We start from the raw sequence: 17,348 nt of genomic DNA on the forward strand, positions 1-17,348 counted from the left end.
AAGAGCTGAGCTTCATATGTTAGTTTCAGTTGAGAATAACTATACATAATATTCATCACCCTTTGAAGACTAATATGGTTAAATAAAATATCAATCAACTGTTTTTCCATAAACAAGGAGGCAACAGCTATTTTTTTTCACCATTCATAGTCCCATTTACATATTAGATGGATTGTAGTAGGTTCAGACTTAATGTATCAAGATCCGTAAGGACTTACTATGCACTAATAGCTCCAGAACAAATTACTATGACTTTCAGTTAAGGAGCATTGACCCTACTGTGTTGCATCTTGCTCTCAATTTGAGTTTCCTTAAGAGAAGCTGACAACCAGTTAATTATTTGAATATACAGAGTATGTACTAACTTAAATTACATTTATCCCAGTGAGCCTCCTGAAATTTCCCAACCTTTTAGTCATATTAAGAGCACAGAAATGCTTCAACAAGAAATCAGAGACTTTAATATTGTTAACAGTAAGCGGTTGAAGATTGTTTTGCCTCTGCTTTTAGGAATGACGTGTCTTTATCTCCCTCTACATCCATACCACTTCCCCCTCTCTCTCCTCTCTCCCATTTCAGGCCCCAGTGAGGGGCCACCTCCAGGCCTGTCCTCCCTCCCAGCACCCAGTGCCTTCCTTGTTTTCCCACCTAAACCATTCCCCGTGCAGCAGCCAGAATGACCTTGTAAAAACAGCCACCTGTTCTTGTCACTTCTCCACTGAAAATGCTTCCCGAAGTAGTAGGGTAATGGTCCAAACCCTTACCATGACCTGCAGGCCTTACCTGTCCTGGCCCCTGCATGCTCAGGCCTCACTGCTGCCCCCGTCCTCCCCAACCCTCTTTCATCCTTACTCCCCACCATACTGGCCTCCTTTGTGCCCATCTGTACCCTCTCTACCCAGAAGGCTCTTTCTTCCTTCTCCCTGTCCCTGACCTCCAAGCCTCCTCAGCCTCTGATTCGGTGTCATTTCCCTGACTCCCAAATCTCAATCTGCCCCACCCTTCACCACCTGGCCATGTTTTCAATGCACCCCGTACTTCCTTCTTTCTAGCACCTAGCTCCATTGCACTGGTACCATCATTTGTGTGATCATGTGTAAATGGCTGTCCTCATCACAGAACAAGGCCTGTGAGGACTCCACTGTGGCTCCTTCGTCACTGCCAAGCAGGCATGCAGTTGGTATGTGTTGACTGACTAAACGAATGTGTATTGATTCTCCCATTCCTTCAGAGTTAGTCTGACTGCTCTCTACGACTGAGCGAGACTTGGCTAAGCTATTATTCCTCACAGGTAATAATTCTGCTTTCACTTGAGAGTACTTGAAGGTCTCTACACCTGTTGGTCAGAATCTTGGGCACTTTCACAGGCCAGTAGGAGAGAACATTTCAAAACAGGTGGTTTTGTCAGCAACTTTATTAGCTTACTCGTCACATCATCCTCGTTGGGCTTTAGTCTAGAATTCTTAAGTGATTCAGGTTCAGAAAACTTCTCTCATTAGAGCTATAGTTGTGATGATCACACTACAGACTATAGCTCTGGGCAGGCTGGCCACGACTTGGCAAGCAGAATTTTGCCTCCATTTAGAAATATCTATAATAGAGCCAAAGGATGTAATTAAACATCACTGAAGAAGTGGTCGTGGAAGTTCTTTCTGCCCTATTATGCCGATGCTGCAGAAATCAAGAAACAAGGAAACAGAATAACTTGGCATAAGAGGTAAGCCCAGCCCCGCCAGTGATCTATTATGGGAAAGGCAGTACATGTAGCTTTAAACAGGTAAACAAAAATCTGCTTGCAGGTTTCCGTTAATAACTACTTTGCTTTTTGCCTTCTTTTCCGCTATTCATGTGTTTAAGAATTCTCTAGCTCTCTGAGATCTTGGAGCAATGTGTCATGTCCATTTTCATATCTTACAGAGGTTGTGAAAGAACTCTTGCCAAGAAACAGAAGAAAAGGGGGCCTAAACATTATATCATGCTTCTGAGCTATTCTGTCATTCAGAGAAAGTACAGACGACCTGTTGCTATTACATTGCCTGAGCTCAGCTTTATGTTAGGAGAACCTGGTGAAAACATCATGAGTGGGACATGATGATGAGACATATCCCCATAAGCCCAGAAAGGTCCCTTGCTATTCTTCCCCAATCCCGGATGCTGCCTGCCATGCGCCCTCCTTAGACGTTGCTGTTGTGAGCACCTGCCCCTCCCCCAAGGTGCCTCATGACTTCCTGTTTTTAATGCTTTTCTAGTGCTGATTCTCTAGTGGGGTTTCAAATATATTCCACCCTGGAGCTACTTATGCTTTCCCTAGAGCCTGCTGGTCACCCAGGGAGAGGGGGAAGGCCAGGGGACAGTTGCTGGGAAGGCACTTGCCCAATGCCCTGGTCTCTGCCTGGCTGCTGGTGGCCAGAGGGAATGTGGCAGCAGTTGCATGCCACAGAGACTCATGCTGGCAGCCTGGACAGGCTTTGGCATCGGGAAACGGCTCGCAGAACACCCAGAAAAGACCTCAGAGGGTGCCAGGAAGCCCTTGACCGCCAGAATGTGGAGTCCTCCCACCAGAACCCCATCTTGTCATAGACGGCTCAGCTCAGGTTCAAGCTGCCAGCCTTCCTTTATTCTCTGAGTCCTGCTCTGCAAAGTGTGACTTGCCTCTCAGAACATGACATTAAGGTCTCCTCCCCCAGCAGAGGCCACCCAACTTTTGTATTCCAGCTGGGCCCTATAGAGCTTTGTGCACTTAGGAACAGGTGCCCCCCACTGTGGAGCAGAGCTGGATTTACGTCCCTGCCCCCACAGCCTGGTGCCTGCTCTGCCAGCCTTCCAGCCAGAACTCAGTGGCCTTGGCAGGGGGCAGGTAATTGGCTGAAAGATGGACCAGGTTTTATCCTTTCTGAAATTGTCATCTTTTGTCTCTTCTTAGAAAATATTAGTATAGCTACTAGCACACCTACAACTCAGTCGGGGGACAGTCGGGGTACAGGCATCTGGTCTCCCCACCCAGCCCGTGGGCTTCTTCCCTCCCTACTCCGTGCCCCTCCTCCACTGTGCCTTACTCCTCCCCCTGCCCTCTATTCCGAGTCATAGCACTGACTTTGCTTTAAAAACTGGCCAATTATAATCTACAGATTATATTTTTTTTTAAAAAAGGGTTCTGTTAATAAGAAACAATTCTGCTGGCCGAAAGGCTTCACTTACATTTGTTAAATTATTTGTGGGCTTCCTCTCTCATGCTCTTTCTTTCTCCATCGCTTTGGAACCTGTTGCTTTCTCTGTGGACTGTTTTCCATGTAGATATAAAAATAGGTGGTATATTATAAAATGTTAGAAAGCCTATTATTTAAATTTGTGTTGTTCCCCAGCCCCATTTAGCAGACAGAGCAATAGCTGTACTGACAGTCTTTATAACAGATGCATATGAGTAGCCTCAGTGATGTGAAGTTGTAATGTAGAAAATGTTTTTTCCCAAAGTTGAAGACTATCTGGTTGGGGAATGTCATCCAATATACTGTGGTTAGCTTGATCAATCTTTAGTTTATTATTACTGTTATCAGTATTATTGTTATTGTCAAGCAACTATTTATTAAATTCCTAGTATTTCTGGGCACTTTTATAGATTTTATTTCTCATCCTCACAGGGGTCCTGAAAGATGGGTGTTATTATCCCAGTTTCCTTACCCAGGAGACTAAGGTAAATAACTTAACCCAAGTTCACACAGGTAGCCTGTGGCAGAATCAGAATTAAGACCTCAGTCTTGTGTGATTCCAGTGTCTGCATGCTTTCCATAACATCAGAGGCTCTTGTTTTTTCCACTGAAGTTCCTGAATGCAGAGGAAATCAATACATAATGCCTGGGGTCTAGACCCTTTGTAGCTAGAAGTAGCCAGAAGCCAGCTCAGAATTTCTTTGAAGTCTCAAGCTTTAATCTTTAAAATGTATGCAAATTTAGCTTTCTACTCCATCATAGAAAAGTATAAAAATATTCCTTTAAACTACTTGGCATTGAAAAAAATTCAAGCTCCAGGAAGAGCTTGTATTTATTCCTCTCTTACAGCCTTCTGCCCTGCCGGCTGCCACACAGGATTGGGGGTGGTGGGGATGCACACCTCAGTTTGAAGAGGTCAGCACTGTGCTGTAGTGCATCTCTGCATCTCAGCATCTCAGTTAATGTCTTAGCACCAGTGCTGTTGACAAACCTTTCAGTTACAGAGCAGACTGTCACACTTCCTAAGACCAGTCCTAAGTTGGTCTTTGTTGATTCTTCATGGAGATCTTTGAGTGACATTGATCTGGCTGTAAGTTTAGAGATTATTTAATCTGGTGGTTTGTAAATTTCTGTTGCTCTTGGAACTCTAGTTTACAGAACAGACCAAAGTGAAGACACTCTAGTTGCCTTAGGGGCTGAAGGCCGTGCTTTGCTTTGCTTTCCTTTGCCTGAGAGTCCTCCCAGGAACCCCAGGTTCTGAGGAACAAAGGGTAGAAACCCTTGGTCTAATTGAAGGCACCCATCTTAACAAGAAGAAGACTGAAGCCAAAGAGCAGTGACCTCTCTGATTAGTGACAAAGCCAGGAGGAGNTTGCATGCCACAGAGACTCATGCTGGCAGCCTGGACAGGCTTTGGCATCGGGAAACGGCTCGCAGAACACCCAGAAAAGACCTCAGAGGGTGCCAGGAAGCCCTTGACCGCCAGAATGTGGAGTCCTCCCACCAGAACCCCATCTTGTCATAGACGGCTCAGCTCAGGTTCATCAGAACACCCAGAAAAGACCTCAGAGGGTGCCAGGAAGCCCTTGACCTCCAGAATGTGGAGTCCTCCCACCAGAACCCCATCTTGTCATAGACGGCTCAGCTCAGGTTCAAGCTGCCAGCCTTCCTTTATTCTCTGAGTCCTGCTCTGCAAAGTGTGACTTGCCTCTCAGAACATGACATTAAGGGCTGGCCCGGTGGCGCACTGGATAGTGCGCCTCTCCTCCCCCAGCAGAGGCCACCCAACTTTTGTATTCCAGCTGGGCCCTATAGAGCTTTGTGCACTTAGGAACAGGTGCCCCCCACTGTGGAGCAGAGCTGGATTTACGTCCCTGCCCCCACAGCCTGGTGCCTGCTCTGCCAGCCTTCCAGCCAGAACTCAGTGGCCTTGGCAGGGGGCAGGTAATTGGCTGAAAGATGGACCAGGTTTTATCCTTTCTGAAATTGTCATCTTTTGTCTCTTCTTAGAAAATATTAGTATAGCTACTAGCACACCTACAACTCAGTCGGGGGACAGTCGGGGTACAGGCATCTGGTCTCCCCACCCAGCCCGTGGGCTTCTTCCCTCCCTACTCCGTGCCCCTCCTCCACTGTGCCTTACTCCTCCCCCTGCCCTCTATTCCGAGTCATAGCACTGACTTTGCTTTAAAAACTGGCCAATTATAATCTACAGATTATATTTTTTTTTAAAAAAGGGTTCTGTTAATAAGAAACAATTCTGCTGGCCGAAAGGCTTCACTTACATTTGTTAAATTATTTGTGGGCTTCCTCTCTCATGCTCTTTCTTTCTCCATCGCTTTGGAACCTGTTGCTTTCTCTGTGGACTGTTTTCCATGTAGATATAAAAATAGGTGGTATATTATAAAATGTTAGAAAGCCTATTATTTAAATTTGTGTTGTTCCCCAGCCCCATTTAGCAGACAGAGCAATAGCTGTACTGACAGTCTTTATAACAGATGCATATGAGTAGCCTCAGTGATGTGAAGTTGTAATGTAGAAAATGTTTTTTCCCAAAGTTGAAGACTATCTGGTTGGGGAATGTCATCCAATATACTGTGGTTAGCTTGATCAATCTTTAGTTTATTATTACTGTTATCAGTATTATTGTTATTGTCAAGCAACTATTTATTAAATTCCTAGTATTTCTGGGCACTTTTATAGATTTTATTTCTCATCCTCACAGGGGTCCTGAAAGATGGGTGTTATTATCCCAGTTTCCTTACCCAGGAGACTAAGGTAAATAACTTAACCCAAGTTCACACAGGTAGCCTGTGGCAGAATCAGAATTAAGACCTCAGTCTTGTGTGATTCCAGTGTCTGCATGCTTTCCATAACATCAGAGGCTCTTGTTTTTTCCACTGAAGTTCCTGAATGCAGAGGAAATCAATACATAATGCCTGGGGTCTAGACCCTTTGTAGCTAGAAGTAGCCAGAAGCCAGCTCAGAATTTCTTTGAAGTCTCAAGCTTTAATCTTTAAAATGTATGCAAATTTAGCTTTCTACTCCATCATAGAAAAGTATAAAAATATTCCTTTAAACTACTTGGCATTGAAAAAAATTCAAGCTCCAGGAAGAGCTTGTATTTATTCCTCTCTTACAGCCTTCTGCCCTGCCGGCTGCCACACAGGATTGGGGGTGGTGGGGATGCACACCTCAGTTTGAAGAGGTCAGCACTGTGCTGTAGTGCATCTCTGCATCTCAGCATCTCAGTTAATGTCTTAGCACCAGTGCTGTTGACAAACCTTTCAGTTACAGAGCAGACTGTCACACTTCCTAAGACCAGTCCTAAGTTGGTCTTTGTTGATTCTTCATGGAGATCTTTGAGTGACATTGATCTGGCTGTAAGTTTAGAGATTATTTAATCTGGTGGTTTGTAAATTTCTGTTGCTCTTGGAACTCTAGTTTACAGAACAGACCAAAGTGAAGACACTCTAGTTGCCTTAGGGGCTGAAGGCCGTGCTTGTGTGGTGTTCCTTTGCCTGAGAGTCCTCCCAGGAACCCCAGGTTCTGAGGAACAAAGGGTAGAAACCCTTGGTCTAATTGAAGGCACCCATCTTACCAAGAAGAAGACTGAAGCCAAAGAGCAGTGACCTCTCTGATTAGTGACAAAGCCAGGAGGAGTGCTTTGCTTTCCTTTGCCTGAGAGTCCTCCCAGGAACCCCAGGTTCTGAGGAACAAAGGGTAGAAACCCTTGGTCTAATTGAAGGCACCCATCTTAACAAGAAGAAGACTGAAGCCAAAGAGCAGTGACCTCTCTGATTAGTGACAAAGCCAGGAGGAGATCCTGAGAACCAGGCCCGCCAAGTCCTTCCAGGACCCTGAGGCCCTGAGGTTTCCTTGTCATGTGAATATGATTTCCTAACTGCCCTCAGAGGTCCCGGAAGTCTGGGAAGGGGAGTGATCTGGCCTCCAGCCAGAGCATCCCATATTCTGGGTCAACACCATGGCAGGGTTTCCTCACTGGCAGGATTGAGATTGACGCTGTAGATTTCAGAGAAAAACCAAATCTAGACTGGGGGTCTGCCGTGCTCCCCTCCCATCCCCTGCCCCAGGAATAACCTGTAGAAGCTTCTCTGGATAGGAAAAGATGCCTCAGCAACAGGAAAGCCAAGCTGTCCCAAGGGTTGTGTGTGAGGCGCACACCTGAAGGCCACAGTACAGGAGGTTGGGGTAGGGGCACTAGAGCTCACTCTTTCCTTCTCCCCCTCGAAGCACTGATGCAGTGCTCTCAGCTTGTCTTCCACTGACTATTTGCTAATTTGTTATCATTTCAGTATTTGTGTTAAAGGCATGGCTCTTTGCCAAGTGTATATGGCTATTTGAAAAATGACTGAGCCGAGTGAGGCCATTTAAGCTATTGGGGTATGAAGGTTGTTGGGATTGGGAGAAAGGGCTTGCAAGGGGAGGTCAACCAGGCCCCAAAGAAGACATTGTCAGAAGGCTCAGACAGGCCACCACATACCTCAGCAGCTGGGGTGTGGGGTGACATTGAGGAACCATCATAAAGATGGGCTGGGTTTCCTGTGAAAAACATCTAAGCTCAGGTGTAAGCTGCCTGTGTTGACTTAGGCCTTAGGAGGCATGGCCTTGGTTATTCCCTTTTAGTTTTATTCTGTTTTTCAGAAAATGTGAATTGGCTTTTAAACTCCTGTAAAGATAAGAACAGCTGCACAATCTAGGTTTACTGATATCGTCATCTCTTGTTTTCAGTTCGTCACTTACACACCAAGAAAACCTATTGGAAGGTAGCCCAGTTTCTAACACCCCCTACCTCTGGAGGTTTTTATAGTTGAAGGGAATTACTCCCACCTCCACATGTTAATCTAACAGAGATTCCTCTGCTGTCATTGTCCCCTGCTGCCAGGTGCCACACACACTCCGCTGTGATGCTGAACACCACCACAGGGCAGCCCCACCATCAGCACCTGGCCAGAGAGATACAGTGCGCCATCCCACATCCTCAACATTCACCCAGCCAAGAATGCACCAGGCTCAGTCTCCCAAGCCCTCGTCTGTTCCAGGCCACATAGACGTAGCACCATCTGGTTTAGCATTTGTCACCACACAAACCTAGAATCCCTATGCCCCTTTCCTCTCCAGTGACCTCTAAGAAATTTCTCCATTAATCCCTATAAACAAAGCAGTACTTGCACACCACTTTGAGGATCACTGACCCTACAGCTGCCCAGTTAACAGTGGCTCATTAATATTCCCAGGTAATCTTCCAGCCCTGTCTATTCATTGTATAACTAGAACTTCAAATTGCACACATTTAATCTCTGATATGGTGCTGTTCCTTTTATGTATTGTCTAACAAACCACACCAAATCTAGTAAAACAGCCACTTTTATTATACATATGGAGTCTCTGAGTCAGGAATTCTAAAAGGACACAGAGGGATAACTGGTCCTTGCTCCACAGAGCTGGAAAGACTTGAATGGCTGGAGTTGATTCAGTCATGTGGGAACTGGAATCATTTGGAGGCTTCAGAGGCTGGGCTTAACTGGACAGTTGACCAGAGCACCTTTGGGTGGCCTCTCCATGTAGCTTATGCTTCTGACAGCATGGCAGGTGGCTTCTGAGGGCCAGCACCCCAAGAGAGAGCATTTGGAGAACAAGTGCTCCCACAAACCAAGGTAGTCTGTGTTGCAGCTGAGTAGCATGCTCAGCCCGCTTCCTGCTCATACGAGAGTACTTGAAAAAGTTCATGCAAAGATTCGTATTATCTTTTAATTCTGTTTTTTCCATGAACTTTTTGAAGTACCTTTGTAGGACTTCAGAGGCCCAAAGATTCTTTTAATTATGTATTGTCTCTGTCTCTTTCAGTTTAAGTGTTGTAATTTATTTAAAACTTTGGTGGGTTTCTTATGTATCAATTTATAACCCACACTGTTAGACAAAAGCCATACCCACATATATCTTTGCATAAGCCTTTCTCTACTTTGAACCCTTTTGGAGGTTGCTGTGATACAACATCCGTAAGATTCTTAAAAAGTTTTTTGTCTGTCTAAAACAGTTTGTGAAGCACCACCTTTAATCTTTCTGTAGTTTTAAAGAAGGTTATACAGTCACGCCCTTGACCTTTTTACTCCGAGGCTTTGTTTTCCTGCCAGTGCCCTATATTTGATCTTTGCCATGAGGCCCTTTCTTATTTTGGAAATCTTTTGCTGAGAGAGCTTGAAGATGAGAAATAGCTTTATTTTTGAACTTTACAAGTCCTGGATCCTAATTTATATTTACCCTAAATTCTGATTGCAAGCTAAATGACTCCTTTGCTAGCTCATCTGAATCTGCACCTTAAAATATACAGAGAAAAGAAAACAAGTGACCCTTGACGTTCTGCCTGCAAATCTCCTTAGCCATATCCATCAATTCATTTGGTATATTTTCCAGTTTCCACATTACTGCAGGCATCAGTTTTGCTAAACTTCCTACCACTACGTAAAAAGGGCCGGTGTCCTCCACCTTCCATTAATATTTCCTTTGCTCTCCTTTCAGTCCTCATCAGTAGTCTCCCCCAGCCCCATCAGGCTTCCTTCCACTTTATTCTGATCCCTGCATTAATGCCACACATGTTAGGTTTTGTTATAACACCATCTCACTTTTAGATACCAAAATCTGTTCTAGTTATCTATTGCTGTGTAACAAACTATGCCAAACTTAATGGCATATGCCAACAACCATTTTATTATACCCACAGATTCTATGGATCAGGGTCAGGAATTTGAACAGGATGCAGTGGGAATACTTGCCTTTGCTCCACAATATCTAGAGCCTCTTCTGGGAATACTTGAACAACGAAGGTGACTTAAATGGCTAGAAGTGACTTGACTGACTGGGGGCTGAAATTACCTGGAGGCTTCTTAACTCACATGTTGGCTCCTGGGTGGGGATGACTCAAAGGCTGAGATCAACTGGGGTGGTTGACCAGAACACTCATAAATGGCCTTTTATTTTTTCTTAACACCTTCCTTCTTTATATTTAATTTTTCTGTGTGTTTGTTTTGATTGTTTATATGGTTTTTTCTTTTGTTTTGTTTGTTCGCTTGTTGTATTGGTAATAGAACCTTTGTTCAAATGAAGTCTAATACAGAAGTTCAATAATAAATGCTGTAAAATAGAGAAAAACGTTAACTGTTTTAGAGTCCCAGGGTACAAAAATCAAAAGTTCTAAAGGATATGCAGTGAAAACTAAGTGTCTCACTTTACCCTCAGCCACCCAGATTTCTTCTCCAGAAACAATCCTTGTTACTGCTTTCTTGTGCATCTGTCCAGAGAGAATCTGCACATTTACAAATCTTTATGTGTATTCAAACACACAAACATCTATTATTTTATCCCCACAAAATGGTAGCATGATATACACACTGGGCTGTAGTTTGCTTTTTTTTTTAATTAAAAAATATATTGTAGAGATCATTCCATATCTGTACAGGTAGTGCTGCTTCATTCTTTTTCATTGCTGCATACTATTCCAACATCATCGATTTATCAGGAAATAGCCCATCATTGTCTACTTATCAGGAAGTAAGCCAGATGTCCTCTATTTATGTATTTATTTAAAGGTACATGTGTATGCATACATGTTCAAGTATTTCAGGTGGCTCTACATCTGTCCTCTAAGGGAAGTTTCTTGTTCAGTCAAAGGAAATACATATTTTAAAATTTGATAGATACTTCCAAATTTCCTTCCACTGAGGTTGTATCATTTTACACTCCTATGAGCAAAATATGAGAGAATCTGTTTTCTCTGCTCTTATCAACAATGTTAGCAAACTTTTTGAAACCTTGCCAAATCTGAGAAGTAAAAAATGATATTACACTGTAATTTTAATATGCTTTTCTGTTATAAGTGAGACTCAGCATCTTTTCATATGCTATTTTCTTTTATAGACTGCTTTTTAACTTGTGTTTAGAAGACGAAATGCTGCCCAAAGATCAAGCAATATGCAAGTAATTTAAGAATCCCAATTTTCTGATATATGTTTTCAGTTAGCTTTTTAAATTCTAATTGATATAGGGTACTCTGCAGGGTAGCTACATAAGAAATCAATTTCCCAGCTTTAGTGAATATTTATTGAAAGATACCCCGTCAATTTTAAAATATTAACTTTTTATTTACAAGTATAAATATTTCAACTCTGTTTTTGTGATCTTCACTATACCAAAAGCTGTTACACTGGAACTGATGTTGTCTTATTAAATAAACTACTTTTTAAATTCAGTTTAGCAATGACATTTATGAAACAATTAGAAATTTGAACATTGACTGGTATTATGAAGATGTTACATTTTTAGCTGTGATAATGGTATTGTGGTTTTGTTAGGAAAAAAGTATCCTTATCTTTTTGAGATTCCTACTGAAATATTTATAGATTAAATGCTTTATCTGGGATTTGATTCAGAATAATTCTGGAGGGGGTAAGTGGGTAGATGTTTAGATGAAATAACATTGGTCATGAGTTAACAATTATTGGAGCTGGATGTGGAGTATGCAATATTCTATTTTTACATATGTTTGAGATTTCCTAGAACATTTTAAGAAATCTAACATTAAGTATTAAGTTTGTATTATGTGCAAGACATGGTGCCCTGTGTTGCAGAAAATAGATGCTTCACAAGTGCCAGGGAGTTTGCTTGCCTTTTGCAGTGAGCCCAGTGTCTGGGAAACTGTCTGCACATAGTAGGTGCCCAATATACACATGTCCTGAAATCCAGCCCACACGCTCCTCTGCAAAGGACTGCTCTATTTTCTGTTCCCACTAGTGGCAGCCCTGATGATGTGCTCCAGAGAGAGCAACAGACCAAGTACCATGTGGTTTGAAGGAGAGTAAAGTTCCATTCATTCAGGGATTGTGAAGGGGCTTCTGTGGAGTTCATGGGAATTGACATTGAGGTGCCTGAGATAAAAAAACATCCATCACATCTGAGACAACATTTCTAAGCAAAGTAAAATGGCCCCTTTAATTTAACATGAGTTATTTCTTTTAGGAGCCTGTTCAGGAGTTGTTAAATGGTAAGAGGAGTAACTCAAAAGGTTATGGGGGGTGGGGAGGTGGCGGTCGGGGGGACTGTCTTAGAAATAACCAGTCCTCATCTGCTCTCTCTGAGCCTGTTTTGTTTAGAGTCCAGAATAATATAATGCCCACAAATGTGCTTAATGAATGCTTTCTCATGAAGAAGAGTAGATGGTGTCATAAGAAAGAAGAGAATCAGAATTGGAAAATTATCAAAGGAAATGTCAAGAATGCAGGGGGATATATTGGTTCTGTGGGTATGTTTGAGTGATTAGTTAGTTCAGAGGCAGAGAAAATCATGTCTTAATGTTTGCATGCAGGTGTTAGTATAGTTGCTCAGAACGAGAAGAAAAAAAGATTAAAAAAAAAAAAAGCTAGTCACATCTTGACTAGATGACTCTTTTGAGAAAGCATCAATGTTACATTACAAACACCATTCAAATCTACCAAATGGGCCAGATGGTTGCCCAAATACTGCATGTTACCAGCTGCCCATTGCTACAGATGAAGTCTTTTCTGCTGACGCTTGTGTAACCCACAAGCACATTATGGAGTGTTGATTCTTTTGATGGTGTTTAACTTTAATGTGTCATCATAATTATAAACCATAAATATACATGACACTGTGCAATAAATAAAATTGCTCAGCTTTCATTCTGAAGGGGGAGGAGGCTGTATTTATTACCTGAGAAAAGAGGATGTCTAATGTTCATTTCCCATTCTTTGTAAATGTCAGTCCTCTCTAGTTGCATGCTGTAGGTTGCTTTACACTCACCAAGCTTTATCCCTCCCAAACAGCACAGACTCCTGAGGCTAATATATATTGCTAGACCCCAGATTTTAGAGCAGGCCTGGACCAAAAGTCAAGGGAATACAATTCAAGAGAATCCAGTCATTTTGTTGCTCAAAACCTTTTAATGATTGTTTATTGCCTACTGTGGAAGGTGAAACTCTAAGACTATTGTGTCTTAGCCCGACTTTCAAGTTCCGGCATGGCCTCAAATCACATTTTCAGTATTATATTTCTAATTTCAGTATTATATTAATAATTTCAGTATTATATTTCTAAACATCCTAATTTCCAGCCACTCAGATATGGCAGTTTGTGCAGCTGTGTGTTTATCTTATTGAAACTCCTAGAAAGTAAGCTTCTGTTACACCCCTATATCTCTTCATACAATCAACTCTAGTCCTTTGCTGTCTCCTAGCTGTGTGACCTCGGGCAAGGCACTTAGTCTCTCTGTGCCTCTGTTTCCTCGTAGGGTTGTTGTGAGGATTAAATGAATGGAAATGTGTCGAGTGCTTAGAAGGGTGCCATTATAAGACCCGAATGGTGTTAGCTATTATTTCCTCACCCCCAGTCACTCTTCAGCCCCTCAAAGTCTGGCTTCTGCCCTGTACTTCTTGAATAACCCACTCTAAAGTACCAGTGACCAACCAACAACCAGATCTAGTCCTTCCCGTTCCCCAGCCCTCTGCCTTTAATGAGACTCCGTGTTTGTTCTCCATTGTTCCTTGCTTCCCAGGGCTCCACCACATTGTCCTGGTTTTCTCACACCTCTCCGGCCACTTGCATTTTTGTCTCTCTTACAGGTGCTTCTTACTCTCCCCCAAAAGTTTAGACATTACCCAAAAGTCTAGCCATGGCCACTTCTCTCTCCTCCTCCGTACATGCCCCTCGACCATCATACCCTTTCCTGCAACCGATACAGATCCTTCCCGAGCCAGCCCCTGTCTGATTCCTCCTGGGGCAGCCGAACTTTCCAGATGGTGCTCGTTTACTTTCTACCTAGATGCCCTGAAGGCCCCTCGACCTCAAAATGTCAACATTCTGATTCCCACAAAACCAGTCCTTGCCTCTAAAAGACCTGTTTCCAACAACTCTGCCATTCTCCTACACCAGGCACTGAACCTCAACCATTTTGGATTTCTCCTCTCTCCCTCACCCACTGAGGCCAATCGCTCATCCCAGCCTCGCCCCTTCCTTTGCAGTGCTCATGGTCTTTCATTTCTGTTCTGTCTGCAGCCACCTGGCTGAGGTCCCCAGCTCCTGATCTGAGGGCACTGAGGACTCAGCTGGCTCTGAACCTTGGTCTGCCCTGCACCTGATTTCCACAAAACTTTTTTTCTCTTAGTTTTTATTATGAAAAATTTCAAACGTACAGAAAGTGGAAAGAATGGTACAGTTAACACCCTTATTTTCATCACTTTGATATAATTAATATTATTTTTGTGCTAAAATATAGTTTACTTATTACTAATAAATTAATATATATTTTAATACTGATATTTTGCCATATTTCCTTCTTCTAATCACATGTACACATTTCACCCTAAATACTTGAGCAGGCATTTTTGAAAATAAAGGCTTTTCCATATAACCACAACACCACTCTCACACCTGATAACTGGCATGATTTTCCTTAATAACATCCATCACCCAGTCCGTATTCAAATTTCCCCTATCTGAATGTCTTTATTGCTGATTGCTCAAACTGGACTCCACTGAAGGACCATGCATGCCACTGCATCTGGTTTTTGCGTCTTAAATGTCTTTTAATTTTGAACAGTCTTTCTCTCCTTTTTCCTAATCATGTCATTTTGTTGCTCAAAACCTTTTAATGATTGTTTATTGCCTACTGTGGAAGGTGAAACTCTAAGACTATTGTGTCTTAGCCCGACTTTCAAGTTCCGGCATGGCCTCAAATCACATTTTCAGTATTATATTTCTAATTTCAGTATTATATTAATAATTTCAGTATTATATTTCTAAACATCCTAATTTCCAGCCACTCAGATATGGCAGTTTGTGCAGCTGTGTGTTTATCTTATTGAAACTCCTAGAAAGTAAGCTTCTGTTACACCCCTATATCTCTTCATACAATCAACTCTAGTCCTTTCAAATGGTTGTTGGGGGGATGGATGGATTCATGAGGAGTTTCAGAGTGAGGACCAATCTTTCTTACAGATCTGGGAAGTGATGGTAAAGAATACGCCGTTTCAGAGGACAACCCCTTCTGTCCCCCTGCTCCTGAATGAGCTTTTATGTCCTGGTGCTATCCCAGTTGGGGGTTAAAGCTTTAATGAAGTAATGTTTCCAAATAGCCTCTGCCATTCTTACCCCTCCTGCATACTGTACTTCTGCCTATTAGGATGGGCACTCAATTCTTTTAATGCCAATATTATAAATCCCATGTGGCCCCTCGTGTAAACACAGAATGACCTCTTTACTCGTGATTAGGAGTTGCCGTATTAACATTGTAAATCACCTCATGCTGCACCACTAGGTGCAAACCACATGTGCTTCTGTCTCCTCAGTATAAGGCCACTTGTGCCTGCTGTCCAGGGGGCCATGAGCTCTGTTGGCATGTGAGCCTTCCAGTATGGCCACCCTTACCATGTCAGTCATGGTGCAGCCCAAAAAGAAGTGAAAAGTAGTGGGCTTGCCATAGAAAATACTCATGAAATGTTTGTAAACGAATAAGCAACAAGTGAATGGGTGAATAATTATCTTTTTAGCTTAGAAAACTGAGATACCCCTGGAAACAGTCACTGTCATGCTCAGACCTGACTTGGAGGCAGCAGGAGTCTGCTTTGCTCAGATGGAAGCTGTGTTCTGGTGGTTTTTATGTGCTACTTGCCCCTAGGTTCAAATCACTGGATCAAAGTGAGGTGGTTTGCAACATAAAAAAACATTATGTGCAATTTAACAGCTGACGTGTCTGTCCAAAATTCTTAGTGTTCTGCTGCCCAAGTCAGTGGAATTACTTGTTTACATGGTGTAAATGAATCAGTGATGGATTTTTACCTCTGGGAAAGTAAAGCACATGGTAGAGAAGCCAAAGTAAGTATGGATTTTGTTGTCTGGGCATATAGCCCTGCTCCTGATTCACTGATTTATTTGTGTTACAGATTTTGGTCGGTGCTGCTATTTTTCCAAGCAGCATTATGTAAGTTTTTATGGAAACACGAATTGAAAACAGCAAAATGTTACTTAGCTTGGTTCAGCAGAGGATTTCAGTTCCATTTTACAGGTTGATCATACAATTCATGGTCTCTCTCTCTCTCTCTCTTTCCCCCTCTAGGGCTTCCTGACAAGGAGAATGTGAGTAGCTACTCTTTCTGCCTAGCTTCTAAAAACTGTCATAAGGTAAAAAATAACCATGGTAACCCTACCAGCAAAGAGGGGTCTTGATCCACATTCAGCAGAGCAATAAATATTTTTCTAATCTTACTCTGGCATCTTTGGTGAGTCACTTTGAAATATAAAGGGGAGAAGGTTGACTGCTCTGACATGGTCATCGCATGTTCGTGATATTAACTAGTCTGAAGAGAGGTTATTCTTGAGGCAAATGGTACAATTGCTAAGTGTTTTCTTTTTCCCAGGATACATACATGGCAGTAGAATCATTAGCTTAACAGCACGTAGAAAGCTACAGTTGTTTTTCCTTGGTAGGAATATGAACTGTGAAATTCAGGATCAGTTGATGGATTTGCCTAATTGTATCCAAGTCAACATTTCTCTTTGGAAACTGGAAATAATGAATTGCTGTAATTGTTTCAGGAAAACAGGTAAGGGCCTAGAAGGTTTAGGACAAAGCTTTCACCGAGAAACAGTGCCAAGCATGCATTCTAAGGATGGTAGTGGTTAAGCGGCATATCTTTGCATGCAAATAATAATAGCATTAATCCTATTAACCAGAATCTAAATCTAGACAACAACATGGAAGGGTTAATGATGGAAGTATGTAGTGATTAATCTGAAATGGTGCTTGGTTGGCTCTCAGTTGTATCACCTTGTCGTTGGGCTTCTTGCTGGATGTACCCAAGTGGCAATGTTGCAGAACTGTCATCCTTTCCTTTCTCTGCTTTCAGTCCTGTGTCTGTAGGCAGATATGCCATCTTAATTAAATTCAGATTATTTCTGTATCCCTTTTTTAGAGATCTGGCTCTAGCTTTCTTTGGGTCTCCCTCTTTTCATAATATTGCTTTTAAAGGGCTGGTTGGGAATTCTGGTCTACTGCTTACCACTACAAATTTGGGATCAGGACCTAGCATTGGCAGTTCAAATGTCACAGTAAAA

At 42.5% G+C, this 17,348-nt stretch overlaps 1 protein-coding gene across 1 annotated transcript in view; it reads left to right on the forward strand.

Annotated features, from left to right (window-relative positions):
* RAPGEF4 (Rap guanine nucleotide exchange factor (GEF) 4) overlaps positions 1 to 16,917 on the forward strand; it is a gene marked incomplete at its 5' end in the record, with an annotated part of 123,364 nt that extends 106,447 nt beyond the window's left edge. Inside the window, 2 exon segments of the mRNA XM_008568170.1 lie at positions 16,351 to 16,513; positions 16,830 to 16,917. Coding sequence (XP_008566392.1) covers positions 16,351 to 16,513; positions 16,830 to 16,917 — 251 coding nt within the window.
* Between the last annotated feature and the right edge of the window lie 431 nt (positions 16,918 to 17,348).

This window comes from Galeopterus variegatus, unplaced genomic scaffold (genome assembly GCF_000696425.1).
Source record: "Galeopterus variegatus unplaced genomic scaffold, G_variegatus-3.0.2 Scaffold383, whole genome shotgun sequence".
Taxonomy (NCBI): domain Eukaryota; kingdom Metazoa; phylum Chordata; class Mammalia; order Dermoptera; family Cynocephalidae; genus Galeopterus; species Galeopterus variegatus.